The sequence below is a fragment of the Oncorhynchus keta genome, chromosome 22 (genome assembly GCF_023373465.1).
Source record: "Oncorhynchus keta strain PuntledgeMale-10-30-2019 chromosome 22, Oket_V2, whole genome shotgun sequence".
Lineage (NCBI taxonomy): Eukaryota > Metazoa > Chordata > Actinopteri > Salmoniformes > Salmonidae > Oncorhynchus > Oncorhynchus keta.
The window spans coordinates 8,621,845-8,647,303 of NC_068442.1; the positions used below are offsets into that span (position 1 = coordinate 8,621,845).

Consider the following 25,459-nt stretch of genomic DNA (forward strand, 5'->3'; position numbering starts at 1 on the left):
CGAGCTTCAACTGGAAGCCAGTGGAGAGAGCGGAGGAGCGGGGTGACGTGAGAGAACTTGGGAAGGTTGAACACCAGACGGGCTGCGGCGTTCTGGATGAGTTGTAGGGGTTTAATGGCACAGGCAGGGAGCCCAGCCAACAGCGAGTTGCAGTAGTCAAGACGGGAGATGACAAGTGCCTGGATTAGGACCTGCGCCGCTTCCTGTGTGAGGCAGGGTCGTACTCTACGGATGTTGTAGAGCATGAACCTACAGGAACGGGACACCGCCTTGATGTTAGTTGAGAACGTCAGGGTGTTGTCCAGGATCACGCCAAGGTTCTTAGCGCTCTGGGAGGAGGACACAATGGAGTTGTCAACCGTGATGGCGAGATCATGGAACGGGCAGTCCTTCCCCGGGAGGAAGAGGAGCTCCGTCTTGCTGAGGTTCAGCTTGAGGTGGTGATCCGTCATCCACACTGATATGTCTGCCAGACATGCAGAGATCACTGACAGTGTCACCAGCAAAGCACCCCCACACCATCACACCTTCTCCTCCACGCTTCACGGTGGGAACTACACCTGAAGAGATCATCTGTTTACCTACTCTGCGTATCACAAAGACACGGCAGTTGGAATCTAAAATCTAAAATGTGGACTCATTAAACCAAAGGACAGATTTCTACCGGTCTAATGGCCATTGCTCGTGTTTCTTTGCCCAAGCAAGTCTCTTCTTCTTATTGGTGTCCTTTAGTAGTGGTTTCTTTGCAGCAAATCGAACATGAAGGCCTGATTCACTCAGTCTCCTCTGAACAGTTGATGTTGAGATGTGAATGTTACTTGAACTCTGTGAAGCATTTGTGGTTTGGGCTGCAATCTGAGGTGCAGTTAACTCTAATGAATATTTCCTCTACAGCAGAGGTAACGCTGGGTCTCCCTTTCCTGTGGCGGTCCTCATGAGAGCCAGTTTCATCATAGCGCTGGATGGTTTTTGCAACTGCACTTGAAGAAACTTTCAAAGTTCTTGAAATTTGAAATATTTCCTTCTTTGAGTTAACTGATTGGCTCAAAGAAGGAAATAAATCCCACAAATTAACTTTTAACAAGGCACAAGGTTAATTGAAATGCATTTCAGGTGACTACCTCATGAAGCTGGTTGAGAGAATGCCAAGTGTGTGCAAAGCTGTCATCAAGGCAACTTTGAAGAATCTTAAATATATTTTGATTTGTTGAACACTTTTTTTGGTTACTACATGATTCCATGTGTGTTATGTCATAGTTTTGATGTCTTCCCTATTATTCTACAATGTAGAAAATTGCACAAATAAAGAAAAACCCTTGAATGAGTAGGTGTGTCCAAACTTTTTACTGGTACTCTATATATATATACAGTGGCAAGAAGAACCATTTGGAAATACCTGTATTTCTGCACAAATTTGTCATAACATTTGATCTGATCTGCATCTAGGTCACAACAACAGACAAACACAGTCTGCTTAAACTAATAACACACTCGTGTTTTTATTGAACACGCCGTGTAAACATTCATAGTGCAGGGTGGGAAAAGTATGTGAACCCTTGGATTTAATAACTGGTTGACCCTCCTTTGGCAGCAATAACCTCAACCAAACATGTTCTGTATTTGTGGATCAGACATGCACAACGGTCAGGAGGAATTTTGGACCATTCCTCTTTACAAAACTGTTTCAGTTCAGCAATATTCTTTGGATGTCTGGTGTAATCTGCTCTATTGAGGTCATGCCACAGCATCTCAAATCGGGTTGAGGTCAGGACTCTCCAGAAGGCGTATTTTCTTCTGTTGAAGCCATTCTGTTGTTGATTTACTACTGTGTTTTGGGTCGTTGTCCTGTTGCATCACCCAACTTCTGTTGAGCTTCAATTGGTGGACAGAAACACTTGGGAATGTATTTTTCTGTGATAGCAAGCTATCCAGGCCCTGAGGCAGCAAAGCAGCCCCAAACCATGATGCTCCCTCCACAATACATTACAGTTGGGATGAGGTTTTGATGTTGGTGTGCTGTGCCTTTTTTCTCCACACGGTGTTGTGTGTTCCTTCCAAACAACTCAACTGAAGTTTCATCTGTCCAGAGAATATTTTGCCAGTAGCACTGTGGAACATCCAGGTGCACTTTGGTAAACTTCAGATGTGCAGTAATGTTTTCTTGGACAGCAACGGCTTCTTCCGTGGAGTCCTCCCATGAACACCATTCTTGTTTAGTGTTTTACATATTGTAGACTCATCAACAGAGATGTTAGCATGTTTCAGAGATTTCTGTAAGTCTTTAGCTGACACTAGGATTCTTCTTAACGTTATTGAGCATTCTGCGCTGTGTTCTTGCAGTCATCTTTGCAGGACGGCCACTCCTAGGGAGATTAGCAACAGTGCTGAACTTTCTCCATTTATAGACAACTTGTCTTACCGTGGACTGATGCACATCAAGGCTTTTAGAGATACTTTTGTAACCCTTTATAGCTTTATGCAAGTCAGCAATTCCTCATCTTAGGTCTTCTGAGATCTCTTTTGTTTGAGGCATGGTTCACATCAGGCAATGCTTCTTGTGAATAGCAAACTCAATTTAAAAAAAAAAGTTTTTATAGGGCAAGGCAGCTCTAACCAACATTTCCAATCTCGTCTCATAGATTGGGCTCCAGGTTAGCTGACTCCTGACCCCATTAGCCTTGGGGTTCACATACTTTTTCCAACCTACACTGTGAATGTTTAAATGATGTATTCAATATAGACAAGGAAAATACAATCATTTGTGTGTTATTAGTTTAAGCACATTATGGTTGTCTATTGTTGTGACTTAGATGAAGATCAGATCAAATTTGGTGACCAATTTATGCAGAAATCCAGGTAATTCCAAAGGGTTCACATACTTTTTATTGCCACTGTATACTGAACAAAACTATAAACACAACATGTAAAGTATTGGTCCCATGTTTCACAAGCTGAAATAAAAGATTCCAGAAATGTTCCATACGGACAAAAATCGTATTTCTCTCAAATTTTGTGCACAAATTTGTTTACGTCGCTGTTAGTGAGCATTTCTCCTTTGCCAAGATAATCCATCCACCTGACAGGTGTGACATATCAAGAAGTCAACCAGACCTTATATAAACAGGTGTGTGCCTTTCACAATCATGTCCAATCAATTGAATTTACCACAGGTGGACTCCAATCAAATTGCAGAAACATCTCAAGGACGATCAATGGAAACAGGATGCACCTGAGCTCAATTTCAAGTCTTACAGCAAAGGGTCTGAATACCTATGTAAATGAGGTATTTCTGTCTTTTGGTGGTGGAGGCAATGTGATGGTCTGGGGGTCTTTCAACAGATCTTCTGTTGAATCTGACAATTAATCTTAATGGTTGTACAGTCGTCTCAAATAAAACTGAAGGACCTCGGTGTTACTCTGGACCCTGATCTCTCTTTTGACGAACATATCAAGACTGTTTCAAGGACAGGTTTTTTCCATATACGCAACATTGCAAAAATCAGAAACGTTCTGTCCAAAAATGATGCAGAAAAATGAATCCGTGCTTTTGTCACTTCTAGGTTAGACTACTGCAATGCTCTACTTTCCGGCTACCCGGATAAAGCACTAAATAAACTTCAGTTAGTGCTAAATACGGCTGCTAGAATCCTGACTGGAACCAAAAAATGTGATCATATTACTCCAGTGCTAGCCTCCCTACACTGGCTTCCTGTCAAGGTAAGGGCTGATTTCAAGGTTTTACTGCTAACCTACAAAGCATTACATGGGCTTGCTCCTACCTATCTCTCTGATTTGGTCCTGCCGTACATACTTACACGTATGCTACGGTCACAAGACGCAGGCCTCCTAATTGTCCCTAGAATTTCTAAGCAAACAGCTGGAGGCAGGGCTTTCTCCTATAGAGCTCAATTTTTATGGAATGGTCTGCCTACCCATGTGAGAGACGCAAACTCGGTCTCAACCTTTAAGTCTTTACTGGAGAGTCATCTCTTCGGTGGGTCATATGATTGAGTGTAGTCTGGCCCGGGAGTGTGAAGGTGAACGGGAAGGCTCTGGAGCAACGAACCGCCCTTGCTGTCTCTGCCTGGCCGGTTCCCCTCTTTCCACTGGGATTCTCTGCCTCTAACCCTATTACAGGGGCTGAGTCACTGGCTTACTGGTGCTCTTTCATGCCATCCATAGGAGGGGTGCATCACTTGAGTGGGTTGAGTCACTGATGTGATCTTCCTGTCTGGGTTGGCGCCCCCCCCTTGGGTTGTGCCGTGGCGGAGATCTTTGTGGGCTATACTCGGCCTTGTCTCAGGATGGTAAGTTGGTGGTTGAAGATATCCCTCTAGTGGTGTGGGGGCTGTGCTTTGGCAAAGTGGGTGGGGTTATATCCTTCCTATTTGGCCCTGTCCGGGGGTGTCATCGGATGGGGCCACAGTGTCTCCTGACCCCTCCTGTCTCAGCCTCCAGTATTTATGCTGCAGTAGTTTGTGTCGGGGGGCTAGGGTCAGTTTGTTATATCTGGAGTACTTCTCCTGTCCTATCCGGTGTCCTGTGTGAATTTAAGTATGCTCTCTCTAATTCTCTCTTTCTCTCTTTCTTTCTCTCTCTCGGAGGACCTGAGCCCTAGGAACATGCCTCAGGACTACCTGACATGGTGACTCCTTGCTGTCCCCAGTCCACCTGGCCGTGCTGCTGCTTCAGTTTCAACTGTTCTGCCTTATTATTATTTGACCCTGCTGGTCATCTATGAACATTTGAACATCTTGGCCATGTTCTGTTATAATCTCCACCCGGCACAGCCAGAAGAGGACTGGCCACCCCACATAGCCTGGTTCCTCTCTAGGTTTCTTCCTAGGTTTTGGCCTTTCTAGGGAGTTTTTCCTAGCCACCGTGCTTCTACACCTGCATTGCTTGCTGTTTGGGGTTTAAGGCTGTTAAGGCACTTTGAGATATCAGCTGATGTACGAAGGGCTATATAAATACATTTGATTTGATGTACGAAGGGCTATATAAATACATTTGATTTGATTTTGGGTGGTGGTAAAGTGGGAGATTTGTACAGGGTAAAAGGGATCTTGAAGAAGGAAGGCTATCACTCCATTTTGCAACGCCATACCATACCCTGTGAACGGCACTTAATTGGAGCCAATTTCCTCCTACAACAGGACAATGACCCAAAGCACAGCTCCAAACGATGCAATAACTATTTAGGGAAGAAGCAGTCAGCTGGTATTCTGTATATAATGGAGTGGCCAGCACAGTCACCGGATCTCAACCCGATTGAGCTGTTGTGGGAACAGCTTGACCACATGGTACGTAAGAAGTGCCCATCAAGCCAATCCAACTTGTGGGAAGTGCTTCAGGAAGCATGGGGTGAAATCTCTTCAGATTACCTCAACAAATTGACAACTAGAATGCCAAAGGTCTGCAAGGCTGTAATTGCGGCAAATGGAGGATTCTTTTGACGAAAGCAAAGTTTGAAGGACACAATTATTATTTCAATCAAAAATCATTATTTATAACCTTGTCAACGTCTTGACTAGATGTCCTATTCATTTTGCAACTAATTTCATCTATGTTTTCATGGGAAACAAGGACATTTCTAAGTGACCCCAAACTTTTGAACGGTAGTCTATATATAATATAAAGCTGTTGAGAGAGCTGTATCAGACACTATGGGAGTCAGTAGTAATCATTAATACGGTCATGTGATCTTCCAGACCCCTGAGTTGACTGTATTAAATGAGAAAACAGGGAGCCTCCACTATGATCCACTATCCCCTCCCATTTAGAAACAGGTGAGTGTCTAATAGCCTGGGCCCAGGTACTCACAGAGAGTTGGAGTGGGACTTCCGGATCATGGGTGTTGAGGCGGTGGAGCCGTTGTATACAGTTAGCTTGGGGGAGGAGGGCAGGGAACAGTCGGCCATCTCTTCTACGTCGGAGTGGGAGGACGCAGACTTGGACGACTTCTTCTTCCCAAATGCCTGCTTGAAGGAGCTCCGCAGCTGCAGCCAAGGATGGGGATGGGGTCAGAGAAGAGAAGAAAACAGAGAGACCTGATTACATAGTAAAGCACACAGACATATAAGGAGCCCAGAAATACATTTTGAATCACAAAACGGTTGACAAACTTCTACTCTTTCACTATCTCCACCTAATCAAGGAATAAAAGTCCATTTTGGAAAAGGGTGTGTTAATAATCTTACCTCATAAACCTCCACACGATAGGAGAGCACAAGAGGGGAAAGACAAGACCATAGCATGCTGATCATAGACCATTTCAACTTGGAGACACAATAGAGATAGGGTGGATTTGTTTTGTTAAGACAGGTCTTAACAGACAGACTGTCCACAAGGCGGCTCACTAAAGAGACTGAACGCAAACTATACCCTCACAGCTACAAACAAGGAATGAACACAAGGCTAGGGAGGAAGAGTTATCACCTTTTACAAACTTCTCACTAATTGCCACGACTACTCAAGCACTAAAGGGGAGATGTAGATATTTAAACTCAGTAGTCATCTGCCCCCTTGTGGTCAAATAGTCAGGTACGCCACGGTTGTACTTCTCACTAATACACAGATACTAGTATCATCACCGTCTGCGTACATAGTCATCATTCACCTTCCCTCCAGCACACGCAACAGCATCATGTCAGGACAAAAGAACACACGCGCAGACATTTCAATTTGACTTCATAGGTTAGTACAGGCAGTGTTCAACCAACATACATACTGTGTCCACACCTCTTTTCTACAGGCAGAAAATGCATGAGTATATTGACCTAACCTCGTGTCTCCCGACTAACAGATTACAGGTGACCTTTTCGTAGTTGCGTGCAGTTTCTTTGCGATTTTGCCACGTGTAATAAGGGAACACCTCACAATTCTCAACTCACAATCTAGTTTCTAGAGCAGCTCACTAACAACAATAACCATATTCACCTTTGCTCCTGCGCAAGAAGGCTGAGCACAAACAGAAGGATTGGAGGAAAGGGCAAGAACATCTGACAGATTAGACGTGCAGACAGACAGACAGATGGACAGACAGCTAGCCAGCCATGTTGATAAACAGACAGACATAGAGGGGCAGACAGACAGCTAGCCAGCCATGTAGATAAACAGACAGACATAGAGGGACAGACAGACAGCTAGCCAGCCATGTTGATAAACAGACAGACATAGAGGGGCAGACAGACAGCTAGCCAGCCATGTAGATAAACAGACAGACATAGAGGGACAGACAGACAGCTAGCCAGCCATGTTGATAAACAGACAGACATAGAGGGGCAGACAGACAGCTAGCCAGCCATGTTGATAAACAGACAGACATAGAGGGACAGACAGACAACTAGCCAGCCAGCTAGATAGACAGACAGAGAGAGGAGGACCTACCCAGTTCTTCTTCGTCTTTTTGTTCTTGGCATCCAACTCCAAGTTGCTGCCCACGCTGGAGTGGCTTGTGGCGCTGGTGATGCTAGACACACTGTCAGACGAGTGCTGTCTGCGGATACACAGATCCTGCTGAGACTGGGGGCTTCCATTGGCTGAGGCTGTGGGATGCACAAGAGAGAGAGAGTGAGACACAGACCAGCATAGAATTCTAATCCATTCTGATTCGGTGTCAGATGCCCTTTTTCTCACTAACAAATAGTAATTTGTTCTTGTTGGGTTTCATGTTAATGTGGGAGGTAACTTCTCACCTGGCCTATCACCTTTGCATGTGAGCTCTGGCAGGTTGATGACACCGTCGATGGCTGCCTGGGCTGCTGTGTTCTGCTTCTTCATGTGCTCTACGGTTTTCCTCAGGTCGTTCAGCTCAGAATCCTAAAGTACAACAACACGATGAAGCAACACAGGTAGCATCACAATCCATCCAAGGAAAGACAGACATATTTCTGAGGAAACCAACATTTTGACGGCTCCAGTCCTTACCTTCTGCTCAGCCGTGGTGGTAAGTCCCTGCAGTCGGATGGTCATGTTCCCCAAGCTCTGCTCAAACGCTGCTACCAGGTGAGCCTACGGACATGCACATAGCAGTACGCATTCAGCTATCCATGTGTAAGTTTGCAAACTGACCTGCAGACAATGTAATTTGTCCTCCTTCAACTGACACCATTTGTTTGATTCGCAAGCGCCCCCCCCTCCCTCAGGTCTGGGAAAGTTTTAGGAAAAGGTCTCGCTCGTAAGAACCACACCCACATACCTTTCACAACATGCAGACACAGAGCCAAAACAAAAACATACACAGGCGATGATGGCTTCCGTGTCAAGATGTACCGTTGAGTATTCTGAGTAAGAACGACGGGAGTCGGGTTGCTCCACAGGGACAGCTGGGTGAGTCACTGCATGTTAGAAATGGATCCATGATGATATAATGGGCCAGGCTCTCTGCCGACTACCTGTCTACCTGTCTGGGCAGGGTTCCGTGGTTCAGTAGCCTGGTAGAGATGAACATGAGGCCAACACAAGTCCTAAAAAAAAACAAAAAAACACTCTAGCTAGCCACCATCGGGCTTCGTGAAACCAGAGACCTGCTACCTTCTCACCGCCACAGACGAGCAGAGAGAAAGGAAAAAGAGGAAAACATTTCGGATGTTTTCTCCTCGTACGCAGAGTAAACGGATCACACGTACTTGTTATCTTCTGTAGAGATACAGGTGTGAGAGAAACATGCTGCTTCAAGTCATGCTGGTTATCAACTTGCACGTCGATTTTACTCATCAATGCCACAGCTGGAAATTTGACGAAGGTGTACAAAGAGATTGCAGACCGGCTCAGTACGCAGTCAGTTTGGCAATCATATGCATCCAAAGAAACCACCTCAAATGCATGAAATCAATGGATGGCTTGTGTTGTCGAAGATAAATGCTAAAACTATTCCATACCGTAGGTGCTAGGATTTCCAAAGCTGCGGTGGGTTTTAGATAGTACATATTCTCTTATGCATCGCTGTTGTTGATATGCTTTGCAAAGGACAAGAATCAGCGCAATCGATTCACATTACACAGAAAACCTAAAGCATGCAATTAAAAAAAAGAAGAAAAATCAAACATGAAATCAAACATCACGTTGGCTGGTGGTTGATAACAGCTTTACAGGCTAAACAAAAGCAGAACATCAAGAGCATTGCAACAGAGACGAGCCTGTCCTCTGACATATCTAGGACAGACACACTGAGCTCCAACCTCTAGTTACAGCTCACAACCCAGCCATGTACTGTAGTAGCAGTAGTACACAATACTGCTGTCTCCACAATAAACAGACAAATACCCAGGATGTAGTAGCAGTAGTAGGCTATACTGCTAGCTCCACAATAAACAGACAAATACCCAGGATGTAGTAGCAGTAGTAGGCTATACTGCTAGCTCCACAATAAACAGACAAATACCCAGGATGTAGTAGCAGTGGTACGCTATACTGCTGTCTCCACAATAAACAGACAAATACCCAGGATGTAGTAGCAGTGGTACGCTATACTGCTGGCTCCACAATAAACAGACAAATACCCAGGATGTAGTAGCAGTGGTACGCTATACTGCTGTCTCCACAATAAACAGACAAATACCCAGGATGTAGTAGCAGTGGTACGTTATACTGCTAGCTCCACAATAAACAGACAAATACCCAGGATGTAGTAGCAGTGGTACGCTATACTGCTGTCTCCACAATAAACAGACAAATACCCAGGATGTAGTAGCAGTGGTACGCTATACTGCTGGCTCCACAATAAACAGACAAATACCCAGGATGTAGTAGCAGTGGTACGCTATACTGCTGTCTCCACAATAAACAGACAAATACCCAGGATGTAGTAGCAGTGGTACGTTATACTGCTGTCTCCACAATAAACAGACAAATACCCAGGATGTAGTAGCAGTGGTACGCTATACTGCTGTCTCCACAATAAACAGACAAATACCCAGGATGTAGTAGCAGTAGTAGGCTATACTGCTGGCTCCACAATAAACAGACAAATACCCAGGATGTAGTAGCAGTAGTAGGCTATACTGCTGGCTCCACAATAAACAGACAAATACCCAGGATGTAGTAGCAGTAGTAGGCTATACTGCTGGCTCTACAATAAACAGACAAATACCCAGGATGTAGTAGCAGTAGTAGGCTATACTGCTGGCTCTACAATAAACAGACAAATAACCAGGATGTAGTAGCAGTAGTAGGCTATACTGCTGGCTCCACAATAAACAGACAAATACCCAGGATGTAGTAGCAGTAGTAGGCTATACTGCTGGCTCCACAATAAACAGACAAATAACCAGGATGTAGTAGCAGTAGTAGGCTATACTGCTGGCTCCACAATAAACAGACAAATACCCAGGATGTAGTAGCAGTAGTAGGCTATACTGCTGGCTCCACAATAAACAGACAAATACCCAGGATGTAGTAGCAGTAGTAGGCTATACTGCTGGCTCCACAATAAACAGACAAATACCCAGGATGTAGTAGCAGTAGTAGGCTATACTGCTGGCTCCACAATAAACAGACAAATACCCAGGATGTAGTAGCAGTAGTAGGCTATACTGCTGGCTCCACAATAAACAGACAAATACCCAGGATGTAGTAGCAGTGGTACGCTATACTGCTGGCTCCACAATAAACAGACAAATACCCAGGATGTAGTAGCAGTAGTAGGCTATACTGCTGGCTCCACAATAAACAGACAAATACCCAGGATGTAGTAGCAGTAGTAGGCTATACTGCTGGCTCTACAATAAACAGACAAATAACCAGGATGTAGTAGCAGTAGTAGGCTATACTGCTGACTCCACAATAAACAGACAAATACCCACAGGCCAACATACAAGCTCACTTCCCAAAACATAACATCCAGAGACTCAAAGCTCATGAAGCCCTGTGAGATCCCAGAGGTTCCAGTCAGATCCCACCTCAGTGAGGTCCTGCTGTATGTTGCTGTCCTCCTTGTGGCCTGCAGGGCTGCAGCTCTGGCTACGTCTCAGCCTGGGCTGCAGCTTGCGTCTGGCCTTCCCTCTGGTTGCCTCCTTCCCCAGGGACGGGTAGTGGTTCAGGGGACACCACGTCACCATCACCGGGCTGCTAGCCCCCGGACTGGGGCTTTTGGCTGACATGGCTAAAGCGCCTCAGCTCAGGGTGATCCAGGTCCAGTCAGGGACCAGTCTGCCTTTGATAAAGAATGAGTCCGGTAGCAGACAGACACTGAAGACAGATACTTAGGTGCTTCTGTTCTGATCATCACACAGAGGTATGAGTAAACACATGTTCTGATTCCTATCACAGCCCAGAGCCCGGCCGCCACGGAATATGAGCTGATAGCTTGGCAGAAGAGAAGGCGGGGAACAGATCTGGAGGGTTTCCATCAGACAGAGGGGCTGGTGTTGGGGCATGTGGCAGGCTGGCTGATTTCTCCACTATCAGGCTGTACAGTCTGTCAGGTCCTAGTGCAGGTATGTCTTACAGGGCTGGTAAGGCCAGGGGCTCAGGCCATACTCTAGCAGCCTAACCCGAGTTCTCTTACAAGGAACTACAGCCTTCATACTCCACCCAAGCCCCCCACAGCTGCTCTAGCCTGCTGTGTTGTGAAATCTCTGTTTGTGAGATCACATAACCAGTGTGGATGCGGGCCCGAGGATGTACCATTTCATTAGGCTGTTACGGACGCTGTTTCTGCTGCAGGGCTGTCATGTTTGTTTACATTCAGAGAGCAGATAATGGGGCTGAACGCCTGCTTCCCCTCTCAGACCATTACCCAGTGTCATGTTCAATGTGCAGCAGGAAGCCATGCAAAGGTAAACAAAAACACCAAGCGCAATGCTGGAACTCTTTTGACTTCTAGGTAGTATAAATTCTGGTAATACGCAACACTAGGACAAATCCATTCCAATGACCACAACCAAGGCATTATATACAGTTAGCAGGGTTGGGGTCAATTCCATTTAAATTCCAGTCAATTCACAACGTACACTGAAAGACCAATTCCAAGTCTCTTCCGTGCTTTTCAATGAGGAAAATGTGGAATTGGAATTTGGTTTACTTTATGAATTGATCGAAATTTAAATGCAATTGACCCCAACCCTGACAGTTAGTACCAGCGGAACCATGATGCCACAGTGCTTAGCATAGTAACCATTTTCCATCAAACTTACATTAGCACTCAGCTGAGTGGTCAAACCAGACACCTTCTCCTGGGAAGCGTCCAATTCTCTCCGCAGCTTACGAATCTGAGAACAGACAAACAAGATAATGCTTATCGACAGGAAACATAATATTAGGACATAGAGTATGTAGTACCCAAATAACTTGCTGGCTCATTAACAGTTATGATGTTACAGTCCCAAAGGTAATCAATGGTGGAAAGTAAAGTTGTTCTTACCTCCGACTGAGATTTCTCCTCCGGCTATGAAAAAGAGGAGAGGAGAAGAGAAGAGAGGTTTATGCGGGTCACAGTATGCATGGGATAGGACAGCAAGACAGACAATCTGAACATATTCAGTTTCCACCTCAGGCTATAAGGATTCACACAAGCAGTTGATTAGCAATGCAACTCGGCAGTCAAGTCAGACACATTGAGATGGTCCCTCTTCCCTTTCACCCATAAAGCTCACTGAGGGCTGGTTTCCCAGACACAGATGAACCCTAGTCCTGAACTAAAAAGCATGCTCAATGAAGAACCTCAATTAAAATAACATTTTTTTTTTTTGCCCGGGACTAGGCTTAATCTTTGTCTGGGAAACCAGCCCTAAGTATATTAACATTGGTACTGTGTGTTTGGACAGTGCATCAAACATGAATCAAAGTGTCGCTCACCATGGAGTGGGCAGAGGAAGTGCTGGACACTAGAGACAGAGAGGAGCCGTGGACTGGAGAGAAACAAAAAAACAACACTCGACTCATTCCTCTGGTGACGTCAATCATGGATAATGGCTTCATGCAAGCAGTGATTAATCTCCCCTCGGACGACTTTGGAGACAGGAACGTGCATAAACAGCTCCCCTGGGTGAACATTTACAACAGAGGTGCTGCTCTAGGTGTGTGTGTGTGTGTGTGTGTGTGTGTGTGTGTGTGTGTGTGTGTGTGTGTGTGTGTGTGTGTGTGTGTGTGTGTGTGTGTGTGTGTGTGTGTGTGTGTGTGTGTGTGTGTGTGTGTGTGTGTGTGTGTGTGTGTGTGTGACCGCGCGTGAGTGCGTGCGTGGCACTGTTACGTTAATGTGACTCGCTCACGTTGTAGCCTACCCTTTAATTGTGCTGATATGGTTTGACATCCACACATCAGCCCCGATATCTAACTGCCTGACTACACTCACATAACCACATGTCCAGACTTAAAATCGCCCCGGTGAGACATACGGTATGACACATTCACACTGTAGCCGCAGTCATCAGCCTATACATCATCATTACGCTTTAGCGAGTGCTGTTACTACACTAACACAGCCTCGCTATATGAGCTGTCTCTCTCTCCATTAATCATAATGGAATGGAACCACAACATCACCGCAGGACTAAAATGACAGCAGGGGGAAGTGCCAAACTTAAAGGTCCAATGCAGCCATTATTATCTCAAATCATTTCTGGGAAACGATGAAGCACCTTACTGTGATTGTTTTCAATTAAAATAGTCCAAAAGAAACAAAAGTAGCTTCTTAGCAAAGAGCAATTTCGCAAGCAAGAATTTTGCTTGAACTGTCTGGGGGTGGTCTGAGTAGGTGCAGAAAAACGGAAAACTAGCTGTTATTGGACGAGAGGTTAGGAACTTTTTCTTATTGGTCTATTAACTATACTGAACAAAAATATAAATTCAACATGCAACAATTTCAAAGATTTGACTGAGTTACAGTTCATAAGGAAATCAGTCAATTGAAATGAATTCATTAGGCCCTAATCTATGGATTTCAAATGACTCGGCAGGGGTGCAGCCAGTGAAGGCATAGGCCCAGCCACTGGGGAGCCAGGCCCAGCCACTGGGGAGCCAAGCCCAGCCACTGGGGAGCCAGGCCCACCCACTGGGGAGCCAGGTCCACCCACTGGGGAGCCAGGTCCACCCACTGGGGAGCCAGGCCCACCCACTGGGGAGCCAGGCCCAGCCACTGGGGAGCCAGGCCCAGCCACTGGGGAGCCAGGCCCAGCCACTGGGGAGCCAGGCCCAGCCACCGGGGAGCCAAGCCCAGCCACTGGGGAGCCAGGCCCACCCACTGGGGAGCCAGGCCCACCCACTGGGGAGCCAAGCCCAGCCACTGGGGAGCCAGGCCCAGCCACTGGGGAGCCAGGCCCACCCACTGAGGAGCCAGGCCCAGCCACTGGGGAGCCAGGCCCACCCACTGAGGAGCCAGGCCCAGCCACTGGGGAGCCAGGCCCAGCCACCGGGGAGCCAAGCCCAGCCACTGGGGAGCCAGGCCCAGCCACTGGGGAGCCAAGCCCACACACCGGGGAGCCAAGCCCAGCCACTGGGGAGCCAGGCCCACCCACTGAGGAGCCAGGCCCACCCACTGAGGAGCCAGGCCCACCCACTGGGGAGCCAGGCCCACACACTGGGGAGCCAGGCCCACACACTGGGGAGCCAGGCCCAACCACTGGGGAGCCAGGCCCAGCCAATCAGAACGAGTTTTTCTCCATAAAAGGGCTTTTCACATACATAAATGCTCCATTTCTGGGATCTTTTATTTCAGCTCACGAAACATGGGACCAACACTTTGCATGTTGTGTTTATATTTTTGTTCAGTATAATTTACTGCCTGGTGATGTTACCAGGCAGGCCAAAACAGGCTGTAATTACAGGTGGTCTTTTCAAACAGCTCTTAAACTAAAAGGGCATTATCATATTCACAATTGTCCAGTATTTCCCCAATCTCATAGTGTGGAAATGTGTGTGTGTGTGTGTGTGTGTGTGTGTGTGTGTGTGTGTGTGTGTGTGTGTGATATATATATATATATATAACACAGAGAAATCATGTTTTTGCCTGCACTGGGCCTTTAACTAAATGCTTAGCTGCATGCCAAGCCTTTGTACAATTATTTAGAGCCCTGAGTATGTTCTCTAATGTCCCAGAGTCCACTGAAGCGTGTGGATATATAGTGGGGTAAAATCATTCCATAACAGTCTGGATTTCCAGGCACTGGTGTCAAAACCAAGGGCAGGTCTTATAGGACTACAAGCTCAAGGAAACCCATGAAGAGTTACGGAGTTCAGCTAGTTACAGATAGTGACATTTAGCCCAGGTATACACTTAGTTGCCAGTTTATTAGGTACACCCATATAGTACCGGGTCGCATCCCTCTTTGCCTACAGAACAGCTTGAATTCTTTGGGGCGTGGAAACATTGCTCAATTGGTATCAAGGGACCTATTGTGTGCCAGGAAAACATTCCCCACACCATTACACCACCACCAGCAGCCTGTACAGTTGACAGCAGGTAGGATGGGGACATGGACTCATGCTGCTTACGCCAAATCCTGACTTTGCGGTCGCAACAGGAACTGGGATTCGTCGGACCAGGCAATGTTTTTCCATTCTCAACTGTCCAGTGTTGGTGATCGCTTGCCCACAGTAGCCGCCTCTTCTTGTTTTAGCCGATAGGAGTTGAACCCAGTGTGGTCGTCTGCTGCAATAGCTTCATCCATGACAAGGACAGACAAGTTTTGCGTTCCAAGATCCCGTTCTGCACACCACTGTTGTACTGCGCTGTTATTTACCTGTTATTCACCTGTTATTTACCTGTTATTCACCTGTTATTTACCTGTTATTCACCTGTTATTTACCTGTTATTCACCTGTTATTTACCTGTTATTTACCTGTTATTCACCTGTTATTTACCTGTTATTTACCTGTTATTCACCTGTTATTTACCTGTTATTCACCTGTTATTTACCTGTTATTCACCTGTTATTTACCTGTTATTCACCTGTTATTTACCTGTTATTTACCTGTTATTTTACCTGCACACCTGTTAGCTTGCACAATTCTTGCCATTCTCCTTTGACCTCTCCTCAATGATCTGCTTTCACCCACAGGACTACCGCTGACCGGATGTTTTTTGTTTGTCGCCCCATTCTCGGTAAACCCTTGACACTGTCCTACGTGAAAAGCACAGGAGGCAATCCGTTTCTGAGATACTGGAACTGGTGAGCCCGCCCCCGGAGATCTTACCAGGCTGAAAGTCACTTAGGTCACGCGTTTTGGCTCTTCTAACCTTCAATCAAACAGTAACTGAATGCTTCGATGCCTGTCTGCCTGCTTTATACAGCAAGCCGCGGCCGCGTGACTCACTGTCTGTTGGAGCGAACCATTTTCGTGAGCAGGGTGGTGTACCTAATAAACTGTATATCATTGCAGTAGGCCTATACAGTGCCTTCGGGAAAGTATTCAGACCACTTGACTTTTTCCACATTTTGCTACCTTACAGCCTTATTCTAAAATTGATTAAATTACAAAGAAATCCTCAGCAATCTACACACAATAACCCATCATACATTTTTGCTAATTTATTACAAATAAAGAACAGAAATACGTAAATATAAAGACCCTTTGCTATGAAACTCGAAATTGCTCAGGTGCATCCTGTTTCCATTGATCATCCTTGATGCTTACTCCTGCTCCTCGGTGCTCTACGTCGCTATTTGTCTAATCATTACGGACACCTGCCACCATTGTTACCTGCACCTCATGACACTCCCCTGGACTCTATTACCTTCCTGATTACCTCCCCTATATCTGTCACTCCCCTTGGTTCTTTTCTGAGGCATTATTGACTCTGTTTCTGTCTGTACGCTTTTCGTGTTTCTTGTTTGGTACTATGTTATTTTTATTATAAAATGTGCACTCCCTGTACTTGCTTCCCGACTCCCAGCGTTATAGAATAATACCTCCCCAAGGGGAAGCAGCAGGAGGGATTATATATATATATTTTTTTCTGGTGACGTCGGCTCCCGCGCCTTGGCCGGCTCGCCCTGCTCTCACGCGCCTCGCCTGGATCGCCAGGCTCCTGCGCCTCGGTCGAATCGCCAGGCTCCGGTGCCTCGGCCGGCTCGCCCTGCTCACGCGCCTCGCCTGGATCGGCTGGCTCCTGCGCCTCGGCCGAATCGCCCAGCTCCTGCGCCTCGGCCGAATCGCCCAGCTCCTCGGCCGGCTCCCGCGCATTCACTACACTTGCTTCCTGACTCCCAGCATTACACGTTACACTTGAGGTATTTCTACAACTTGATTGGAGTCCACCTGTGGTAAATTCAATTGATTGGACATGATTTGGAAAGGCACACACCTGTCTATATAAGGTCACACAGTTGACAGTGCAAGTCAGAGCAAAAAAAACTAACCATGAGGTTGAAGGAATTGTCCATAGAGCTCCAAGAGACAGGATTGTGTCGAGGCACAGATCTGGGGAAGGGTACCGAAACATTCCTGCAGCATTGAAGGTAACCAAGAACACAGTGACCTCCATCATTCTTAAAGGGAATACGTTTGGAACCACCCAGACTCTTCCTAGAGCAGGCCACCCAGCAAAACATGAACATGATGGTCACTCTGACAGAGCTCCAGAGTTCCTCTGTGGAGATGGGTGAACCTTCCAGAAGGACAACCATCTCTGCAGCACTCCACCAATCAGTCCTTTATGGTAAAGTGGCCAGACGGAAGCCACTCCTCAGTAAAAGGTACATGACAGCCCACTTGGAGTTTTCCAAAAGGCACCTAAAGACTCTCAAACCATGAGAAACAAGATTCTCTGGTCTGATGAAACCAAGATTCAACTCTTTGGCCTGAATGCCAAGCGTCACATCTGGAGGAAACCTGGCACCATCCCTACGGTGAAGCATGGTTCTGATAGCATCATAATGTGGGGGTGTTTTTCAGCGGCAGGGACTGGGAGACTAGTCAGGATCGAGGCAAAGATGAACGAAGAGATCCTTGACGAAAACCTGCTCCAGAGTGCACAGGACCTCAGACTGGGGTGACGGTTCACCTTCCAACAGGACAATGACCCTAAGCATACAGCCAAGATAACGCAGGAGTGGATTCATGACAAGTCTCTGAATGTCCTTGAGTGGCCCAGCCAGAGCGCGGACTTGAACCCAATCGAACAATGAGGGCCATCTACACCTTCAGAGAAGGGCTAAGGATTTATATAATAATTCTAATAATAATCATTCTAATTACATTATTATTTTCAATTATGTTCTGATTCAATCTTTTCGGTTTTTGTTGGAATGGGTTAACAATTAAGTGAAAGGAATATCCAATCAGGATTTTTCTTTAGTGGTCTCGGGAAGAAATTACGAGTCCTCACTGTCCTAGAACGAGTCAAGACAGAGTACAAATGCATCAGACTCCGAGACAAGACCGAGACGCTCAGAATGAGTCCAGTCTCGAGACCTACAACACTGATATGTATACTGTTACTGGAGCAGGGATCTTCCCATGTTTACTCTATAATCTGTGATCTCCTGTCAGGAGGCTGGTGTTGAGTCAGATGCCTGTTTGCGATGGGGGGAGGAGAGGAGATACTTATCAGCCTTTCTCCTCCTCCTCCTCACCCTGGCCTGCATGCCACAACACCAGCCCAGAACCTGGCATCATAGAGGGATCAGCTAAAGTGAGAGCCTCAGGACAAGCACAAACCACAAGAGCAACAAGCCATTCAGAGCCAAAGAAGTGCAGTCAATCATCAAACCTCAGTCTATGTACATTTCGCAAATCGAACAAAGTGCTTCTTTCTATTTCCCAATTCAACTGTAGATGTGTGGAAAGTCAACACATGTTCCAAAAGACACTGGCACACTAAATGTAATGAATGATTTCACAGGTGATTTAAGTGGTTGGTTGAACAAGCATGTCGATTCAATAAATATTCATTTTGTAAGAAAAATATCTTTCAAAAAAAAAAATCTTTCACTAGCGTCCTGTAAAGAATGAAAGCTTTCAAAAAATGATCTTAGTTAAAGCAAAAGCTTGATTTTCTAAGGGAGTTATAATCCATTCAGAAGTAAAATGATAGTTCCGTCATGCATGTGGAGTGTCAAAACAACCCTCTAAAAAAACTTGAATAAACAAAAAATGACTTGACCGGTATTTCTCTGAGGCCATGTGTGAGAGCAGATACTGTAGGTAGAAGAGTGTGTCAGTCTGTCCTACCCTCCTCTAGTCCATCCCTGAAGGACCCAGAGCTGCTCATGGTGCGACTCTTCTCCTCCAGAGACATGGACGAGTTCCTCAGGCGTTCACTGTACGGGTCATACGGCCCTTCCTGATTGGCCAGGCCGCTTCGGAGGTTGGCCAGGTTGATCTGTGCAGCTGTGGTAGGGCTGCCTGCTGGGGCACATCCGTTACATAACACAGGTCAAAGGTTATCTTAAAAACAGACATGGGCAGAGGGCATTGATCAGACATCTTTGCTTGCGGTCTGTTACTCTTCACTCCAAGTGGAAAGTAAGAGTGAAATACAACATTTAAGTGATAATGCCAGAGCCGTGCAAACCGTGCCAATATGTCCTCCAAACAGCCAGAATAACAGCAAAGTAGCTGCATTTGTTTAAGCTGTTTTCTAGTGACATTTACTTGGATACATCGATAACAATGAGCTAATGAGGTGCGATTTTCGCTTGGCATAGAACATGTGCTCACTCATCAGGACACTGTTGTTGTTCAGAGGAACTAGCCAACAACACAGTTAACACAATCACTTCAAACTGAAGCCGGAAAGACTGCAAACTAGCTGCACTTCATTTAGTTGTACCTTTTTTCATTGAAATGTCTTTATATATAGATCCATAAAAATGAAGCCAGCTGACTCATGACTTGGACTGGCTGAGAAACGCAGCCTGTCTGTCTGTCTCATTCCGTCTCCTGACACGTTCATTACTATGGGACAGCTGGAGATCGAATTTGAATATTGAAACAATGTTGCAAACATTGGAGAGACAGACAAGGTTTATTCAAATCTCAGCTTTTGAAAACAAAATGTGAGTCAAAAAGAAATGTGAGATAATGTCTGGATGATTTTTATAGAGGAGATCATGTTTATAAATTGCTTGGCTGGGCTGAAGAGACAGTGGATTGCACAGTCAGATGGAACAGAGTAAATAGGCATTTTAACATAGATTTAGCTGGTGGCAACTTGTAGAATTGACACCGGCTGGAATGCGGTTTAACCAATCAGCATTCAGGATTAGACCAACCCGTTGTATAAAATAGATATAATCACTACTACTTTTCCTTACGTCACCACTAATATCACTGTAGTCTCTTGAAAGAGATGAAACATTAAGCCAGCATGCACACAATATTTAGTTCTGGGTGCAGAGATGACTATCACTCCTGCTCATAGCGATGAGTAGAGAGGGTTGAGGCTACACCTACCAAGCTGGGAGAAGTTGAAGCGGGCTCCGGAGGGCGAGGTGAGGCTGGAAGCGGGGGAGAATGGGGAGCTGCCGGCAGACTCCTGAAGACCTCCTGCAGAGTGGGAACGCAGCCAGTCCCGGGGGTCGTCATGACTACGCAGCTGGGGCAGGTGGCCATACCTTGAGAGAGATGGGAGATGCTGAAAAGCCACCTCACATCCACATCTATGTGTGAATGTTGCAAGTCACTAGCTGCACAGATATAATGACCTAGGTTGTTGATGGACAGGGAGGCACGTGGATAACGTCAAGGCTGTCTGATAATGTGCATCTAGTACAATCACAAATCACAGGTGGAAGTTGCACGTCAATGTACCTTCATGAAAACAATGTTTAAGTGCCTGTTTTTTCTCAATGTGTCTATTTTTTGTCCTGAGTAAAAATCTCATGGAAATGGTGATTTACGGAGAAGTATTTTGGGAGTTCTCCCCTTGTTAAAGTAAAAGAAAACTGGTGTAATATGCATCTAATCACAGGGCCAATTCCTGTGTTGGTGCAGGTAGGTGTGTTGTCATTCTGAACATATAGAGACAGGAGACAGCTTCAGCTAACTGATCTCTTATCTATAGAAGCATCACAGCTGCTGTGTCCTATATGCTTTGATGTACATCTCAAGATTAGGCCTCAGACTACAGGCCTGCCCTTCCTAGCTCAGCCAGAAGATGGCGCTGTGCATGCGGTGAAAGAGATGCAGGCAGTGAAAACATCCAACGCTCACTTCACTTCACAACACAGTACACCACACACAGGCAGCTGTTTCACTATCAAGCAAGCCTAGCTCCATATAGACACATTTACCTGTCCTGTTTCCGGGGTAAAGTGTTTCTGCTGAATTTGGGACTAGCTGAGGGAGAGGAGAGGGGGCTAAGACTAGGGGGTAGGGAGAAGGGGGTTAGGGGGTAGGGGTAGACAAAACAGAGAGAGGAGCAGCACCAAGAGAAGGGGGAAAACAGAGAGATCATCAGTCATGATAGAATCCATGCTTTCATCCCACCAACACCTGCTAGGAGTCAGTCTCCTATCATCTCCTTTATCATCAATATGGCCAGTGAAACACTTCTGTTAACCCTCATGCACACAACAGTTTAAAGGTCAAGATACAAAGGGAGAAAAAGGGAGGGGAGTTTGTAGGAGATATACAAACACATAGCCACACCTGGCCGTTCCTGGAACCACCCTCCCCCTCCTACCTTTCTGAGATTCCCGCTTTGAGGCCGTTGTTCCTGACGCAGGCTGGCAGTGTGTCGTGACCATGGCCGTGGTGTCCGTGGCCACCGCTGCCCAGGGACACGTCGATGGACTCGCTGCTGGTGGCAAGGCTGCTGAGGGAGGGGTAGCCGGGGCTCAGGGTATCCCTGCTCATGGTGCTACTCCAGGCCAGGCTGTGGGAAGGGGTGGACAGGGCCGAGCCTGGGCTGGAAGCCAGGGGGGAGAGGGAATGGGCCTCAACACCCAGACGACCTCCACCCCCATACAGAGGGCTACTGCCCCCGCTACTGGCCGAGGGGGAGTCCAGAGCGCCGCCCTGCTGGCCAGAGTTGGCGTGGGGGTTGGAGATGACGGTGGAGTTCTTCATGTTCTCTGCGGTGGTGACTGGGGCCTGCTGCTTAGCCTGCTTGCCTCCGAACAGTCTGGATGGCACGGGAGAGAGGAGAGGAGTGACAGGAGAATTATATGCGGTACATGGGTTTTAAGTAGAGAATTGTTGACGGAATTTGTAATGAAAATGCTGGTTAATGCAAAGAGAAGCGAAACAAATACATATCATAACGTTGCCACGGGAACACAATACCTACTTCATGGTATAACCATATAATCACAAGAAAAATACATCTCTGTCTCTGATTCACCGGTCCGTTTTGGGCGTCCGTGTGAACAGCTATCATACATCTTCTACCGTGGCTTTCAATCCACAGGTCATTTATATGAATTAAAGCAGGATGTAAAGCGTGTGCCACAGACACCACATTTGTTTTGACAACATTAAAATCAACAAGGTTTAAATGAGAAGGGAGACTCTCAGACCACTGAGGGAAAACAGCTGCTCTCTTTTCTCATTACCTCATCAGGCGATTAGTCAGATAAGTCCAAGCATCAGCAGCATCAGTTAAAGCAACACCAGGCAGCCCAGTCCTGGGTTCGAGCTAGAGAAAACACTGGCCTCTCAGTCTGGGCCCTGTCACCCTGCTTTTAATGAGCAGTGATAGGCCATTATTTCACAGGCCACAAGGGAAGAGAGGCCCTCTAGCTGCCTAGTGATAAAACAAGCCTTTTGGTTTATGGGAAAAAAGTCACTGGTAAAAAACATAACGAAACCCTGATAAGGTCTCTCTAAATGTTCTTTAATGCCGATATGATGATTATCCCAACTCGAAACAGTTTGCACTGTGCCTGAATACATTGCCCCTTGAAACACAAGCAGGATGGTGTGGTAGTGCTGTCAGGGCTGGAGGGAAGGAACTATCAGACTCATCGACTGTCAGTGTAAGACAGACCCTGATATATGGGGGTAGGTGGACTTTAAGTAGACTGTAGTATGGAGGTGATGGGCTCACCTGCGCAGAGTAGGGGAGGAGATGTCTGGGTACTTTCCCCCTGGCTGCCTGGCACCCTGAGGGGGTAGAGTTGCTGAGCCCTGGGCCATGGGATTGGCTTCAGAGGACACCCCCTTCTCCTTGTCTGTCTGGTTAGATCCAGAGCCAGGCAGAGGGATGCCACCGGCGCTAGGCTTGGGGACTTGGCTGCGGCTTTTGGGGCCGTGGTGCGTGTTGGACCTGGAGCTGAGGTTGGACTCGATGCTGGTGCTGGAGGAGCGGTTGGCGCTGCGAACCCCGCCAGAGGCTCTGCTGGGCCGGGGCAGGCTGCGGTACTGCAGGGTGGAGTGGGAGCTCACAGGCAGGTAGCCATCATCCACACTGGCCTGGCGACCAAGACCCCGACCCCCGTGGAGCTGCACTGATTTGGGGATCTTCCCCAGGGTGGCAGAGCCACCGGTGATGGTGACTCCGCTGGCTGTCACCATGGTCATACCTCCTCCTGCGTGCTTCTTGAAGCCAAACGTGTTGGTGGTGGGGGTGCGGCTGGAGCTGGAGGTGGAGGGGGTCTTCTTGGCTTCGTCTCCACTGCTGCGGCCCGTGTCTGATGGGGAGCGCTGCATACTGCTGTTGGCCCGGGGCGAGAGATGATGCTGGCCCTTCTCAGACACCTTGGTGTCGTCCGTTTTACCTGTGGGTGGAGACATGACACAATCTGTCAACCATGGACCAAGCACATTCACTCAGCAGTGCAGTTATACAGTAGCATCAGACATCCTGCTGAGTTCCAACACGTTTCAACTCAAAGGCCTCTCTATCTACCACTTCAATAATAAAAAGGTAAGAGATCATGTCTTCAGAACAGTTCTCCGGAGAGTGGTTTCATCACCTGGCAACCTGAGCCCTGATCTCACCAGATAAAACCTCTCTGTGGTTGACTGTTGGCTGTCTTTTCACATGCTCCAGGAACCCATGCAGTTCAGACTGACAGAGCACAATACACAGACAGTGTGGCTGTTGGGACTGCAGACAGAGACAACATAGCTCTACTCTGTATGTAACGTGCCTGTCCCATGGGTCTTCAGCGTGCCGCAGACTGGCGTGACAGGCGCCTTGGTCCTGGGCGAGGTCACGCCCACCTGGGCACTCAGGCCTCGCCTCCAGGAGCCCGTGTGGGCCATGGAAGGCGTTTTGCGGTCCGAGGAGCTCCTGCCCGACTCGTCCGACATGTCTGAGGGGCGGCGGCACCACTTGGAGCCCGATTCCATTTTGAACCCGCTGTCCGAGCCCCCGTCTGACCTCTTGACCTCGTCGCTGCCGGACCACACAGAGTTCTGCTCGACGGCTGAGTGCTTCTCCGCGTCCGTCTGGAGCTGAGGGGGAAACCAAACATAAAACATCTGTTACTTCTGTTTATTCAAGTGGTGTAGATACTATACATACCATATCAGTACAATAACAGGTGAATCATCTCACAAGGAGAGCAAGCAGAAAGAAAAGCAACGATCTACTACAGCATCTCCCCTCATAAGCTCACCCTTATGCTATCATTCCAGTCAAACAACTCCACATGCCCCTATTACTGTGAATGCTTTAACATTCTCATCAGCAAACAGCACTCGTTGAAGAAACACTGTTAAGACCAGGGTGCTTTTCTTAGTAGCGTAAACCCCGGTCCACCTGAGGATCTGTCTTTTTTCAGTCATCTATCTCCTGTGTTTGAGGGTTGCAAAATCCACTTGTCACTTCAATCTTGCTGAGACTAAGTTCTTCTTTTTTTAAAAATGTTTTTTTTTTCCCACCTTTTATTTAACCAGGTAGGCCAGTTGAGAACAAGTTCTCATTTACAACTGCGACCTGGCCAAGATAAAGCAAAGCAGTGCGACACAAACAACCACACAAGAGTTACACATGGAATAAACAAACGTACAGTCAATAACACAATAGAAAAATATATGTACAGTGTGTGCAAATGTAGTAAGATTAGGGAGGTATGGCAATATATAGTCCATAAAGGCGAAATAATAACAATTTAGCATTAACACTGGAGTGCTAGATGTGCAGATGATGATGTGCAAGTAGAGATACTGGGGGTGCAAAAAGCAACATTTTTTAAAACAATATGGGGATGAGGTAGTTGGGTGTGCTATTTACAGATGGGCTGTGTACAGGTACAGTGATTGGTAAACTGCTCTGACACCTGATGCTTAAAGTTAGAGAGGGAGATATGAGTCTCCAGCTTCAGTGGTTTTTTGAAATTCGTTCCAGTCATTGGCAGCAGAGAACTGGAAGGAAAGGCGGCCAAAGGGGGCGTTGGCTTTGGGGATGACCAGAGAGATATACCTGCTGTTGCTATGGTGACCAGTGAGCTGATGGGGCTTTACCTAGCAAAGACTTATTTATTTTTATTTTTTTATTTTACCTTTATTTTACTAGGCAAGTCAGTTAAGAACAAATTCTTATTTTCAATGACAGCCTAGGAACAGTGGGTTAACTGCCTGTTCAGGGGCAGAACGACAGATTTGTACCTTGTCAGCTCGGGGGCTT

The 25,459-nt window shown here is 46.7% G+C and overlaps 1 protein-coding gene across 11 annotated transcripts in view; it reads right to left on the bottom strand.

Moving 5' to 3' along the window:
- Nucleotides 1-25,459, bottom strand: part of LOC118400820 (neuron navigator 2-like) — a 151,738-nt gene that overhangs the window by 13,356 nt on the left and 112,923 nt on the right. For 7 of the 11 annotated variants that reach the window (XM_052474745.1, XM_052474747.1, XM_052474739.1 and 4 more), the window contains 13 exons: nucleotides 23,979-24,285; nucleotides 22,934-23,603; nucleotides 21,569-22,009; nucleotides 21,177-21,248; nucleotides 20,338-20,498; nucleotides 19,114-19,290; nucleotides 12,799-12,851; nucleotides 12,365-12,388; nucleotides 12,138-12,212; nucleotides 7,930-8,013; nucleotides 7,698-7,821; nucleotides 7,390-7,547; nucleotides 5,824-5,999 (listed from right to left, as the gene is read on the bottom strand). In XM_052474745.1, the coding sequence (XP_052330705.1) occupies nucleotides 5,824-5,999; nucleotides 7,390-7,547; nucleotides 7,698-7,821; nucleotides 7,930-8,013; nucleotides 12,138-12,212; nucleotides 12,365-12,388; nucleotides 12,799-12,851; nucleotides 19,114-19,290; nucleotides 20,338-20,498; nucleotides 21,177-21,248; nucleotides 21,569-22,009; nucleotides 22,934-23,603; nucleotides 23,979-24,285 (2,522 nt within the window). The remainder of the gene's footprint in view (nucleotides 1-5,823; nucleotides 6,000-7,389; nucleotides 7,548-7,697; nucleotides 7,822-7,929; nucleotides 8,014-12,137; nucleotides 12,213-12,364; nucleotides 12,389-12,798; nucleotides 12,852-19,113; nucleotides 19,291-20,337; nucleotides 20,499-21,176; nucleotides 21,249-21,568; nucleotides 22,010-22,933; nucleotides 23,604-23,978; nucleotides 24,286-25,459) is intronic. The other 4 variants (XM_052474749.1, XM_052474740.1, XM_052474743.1 and 1 more) reach the window with 3 other exon arrangements.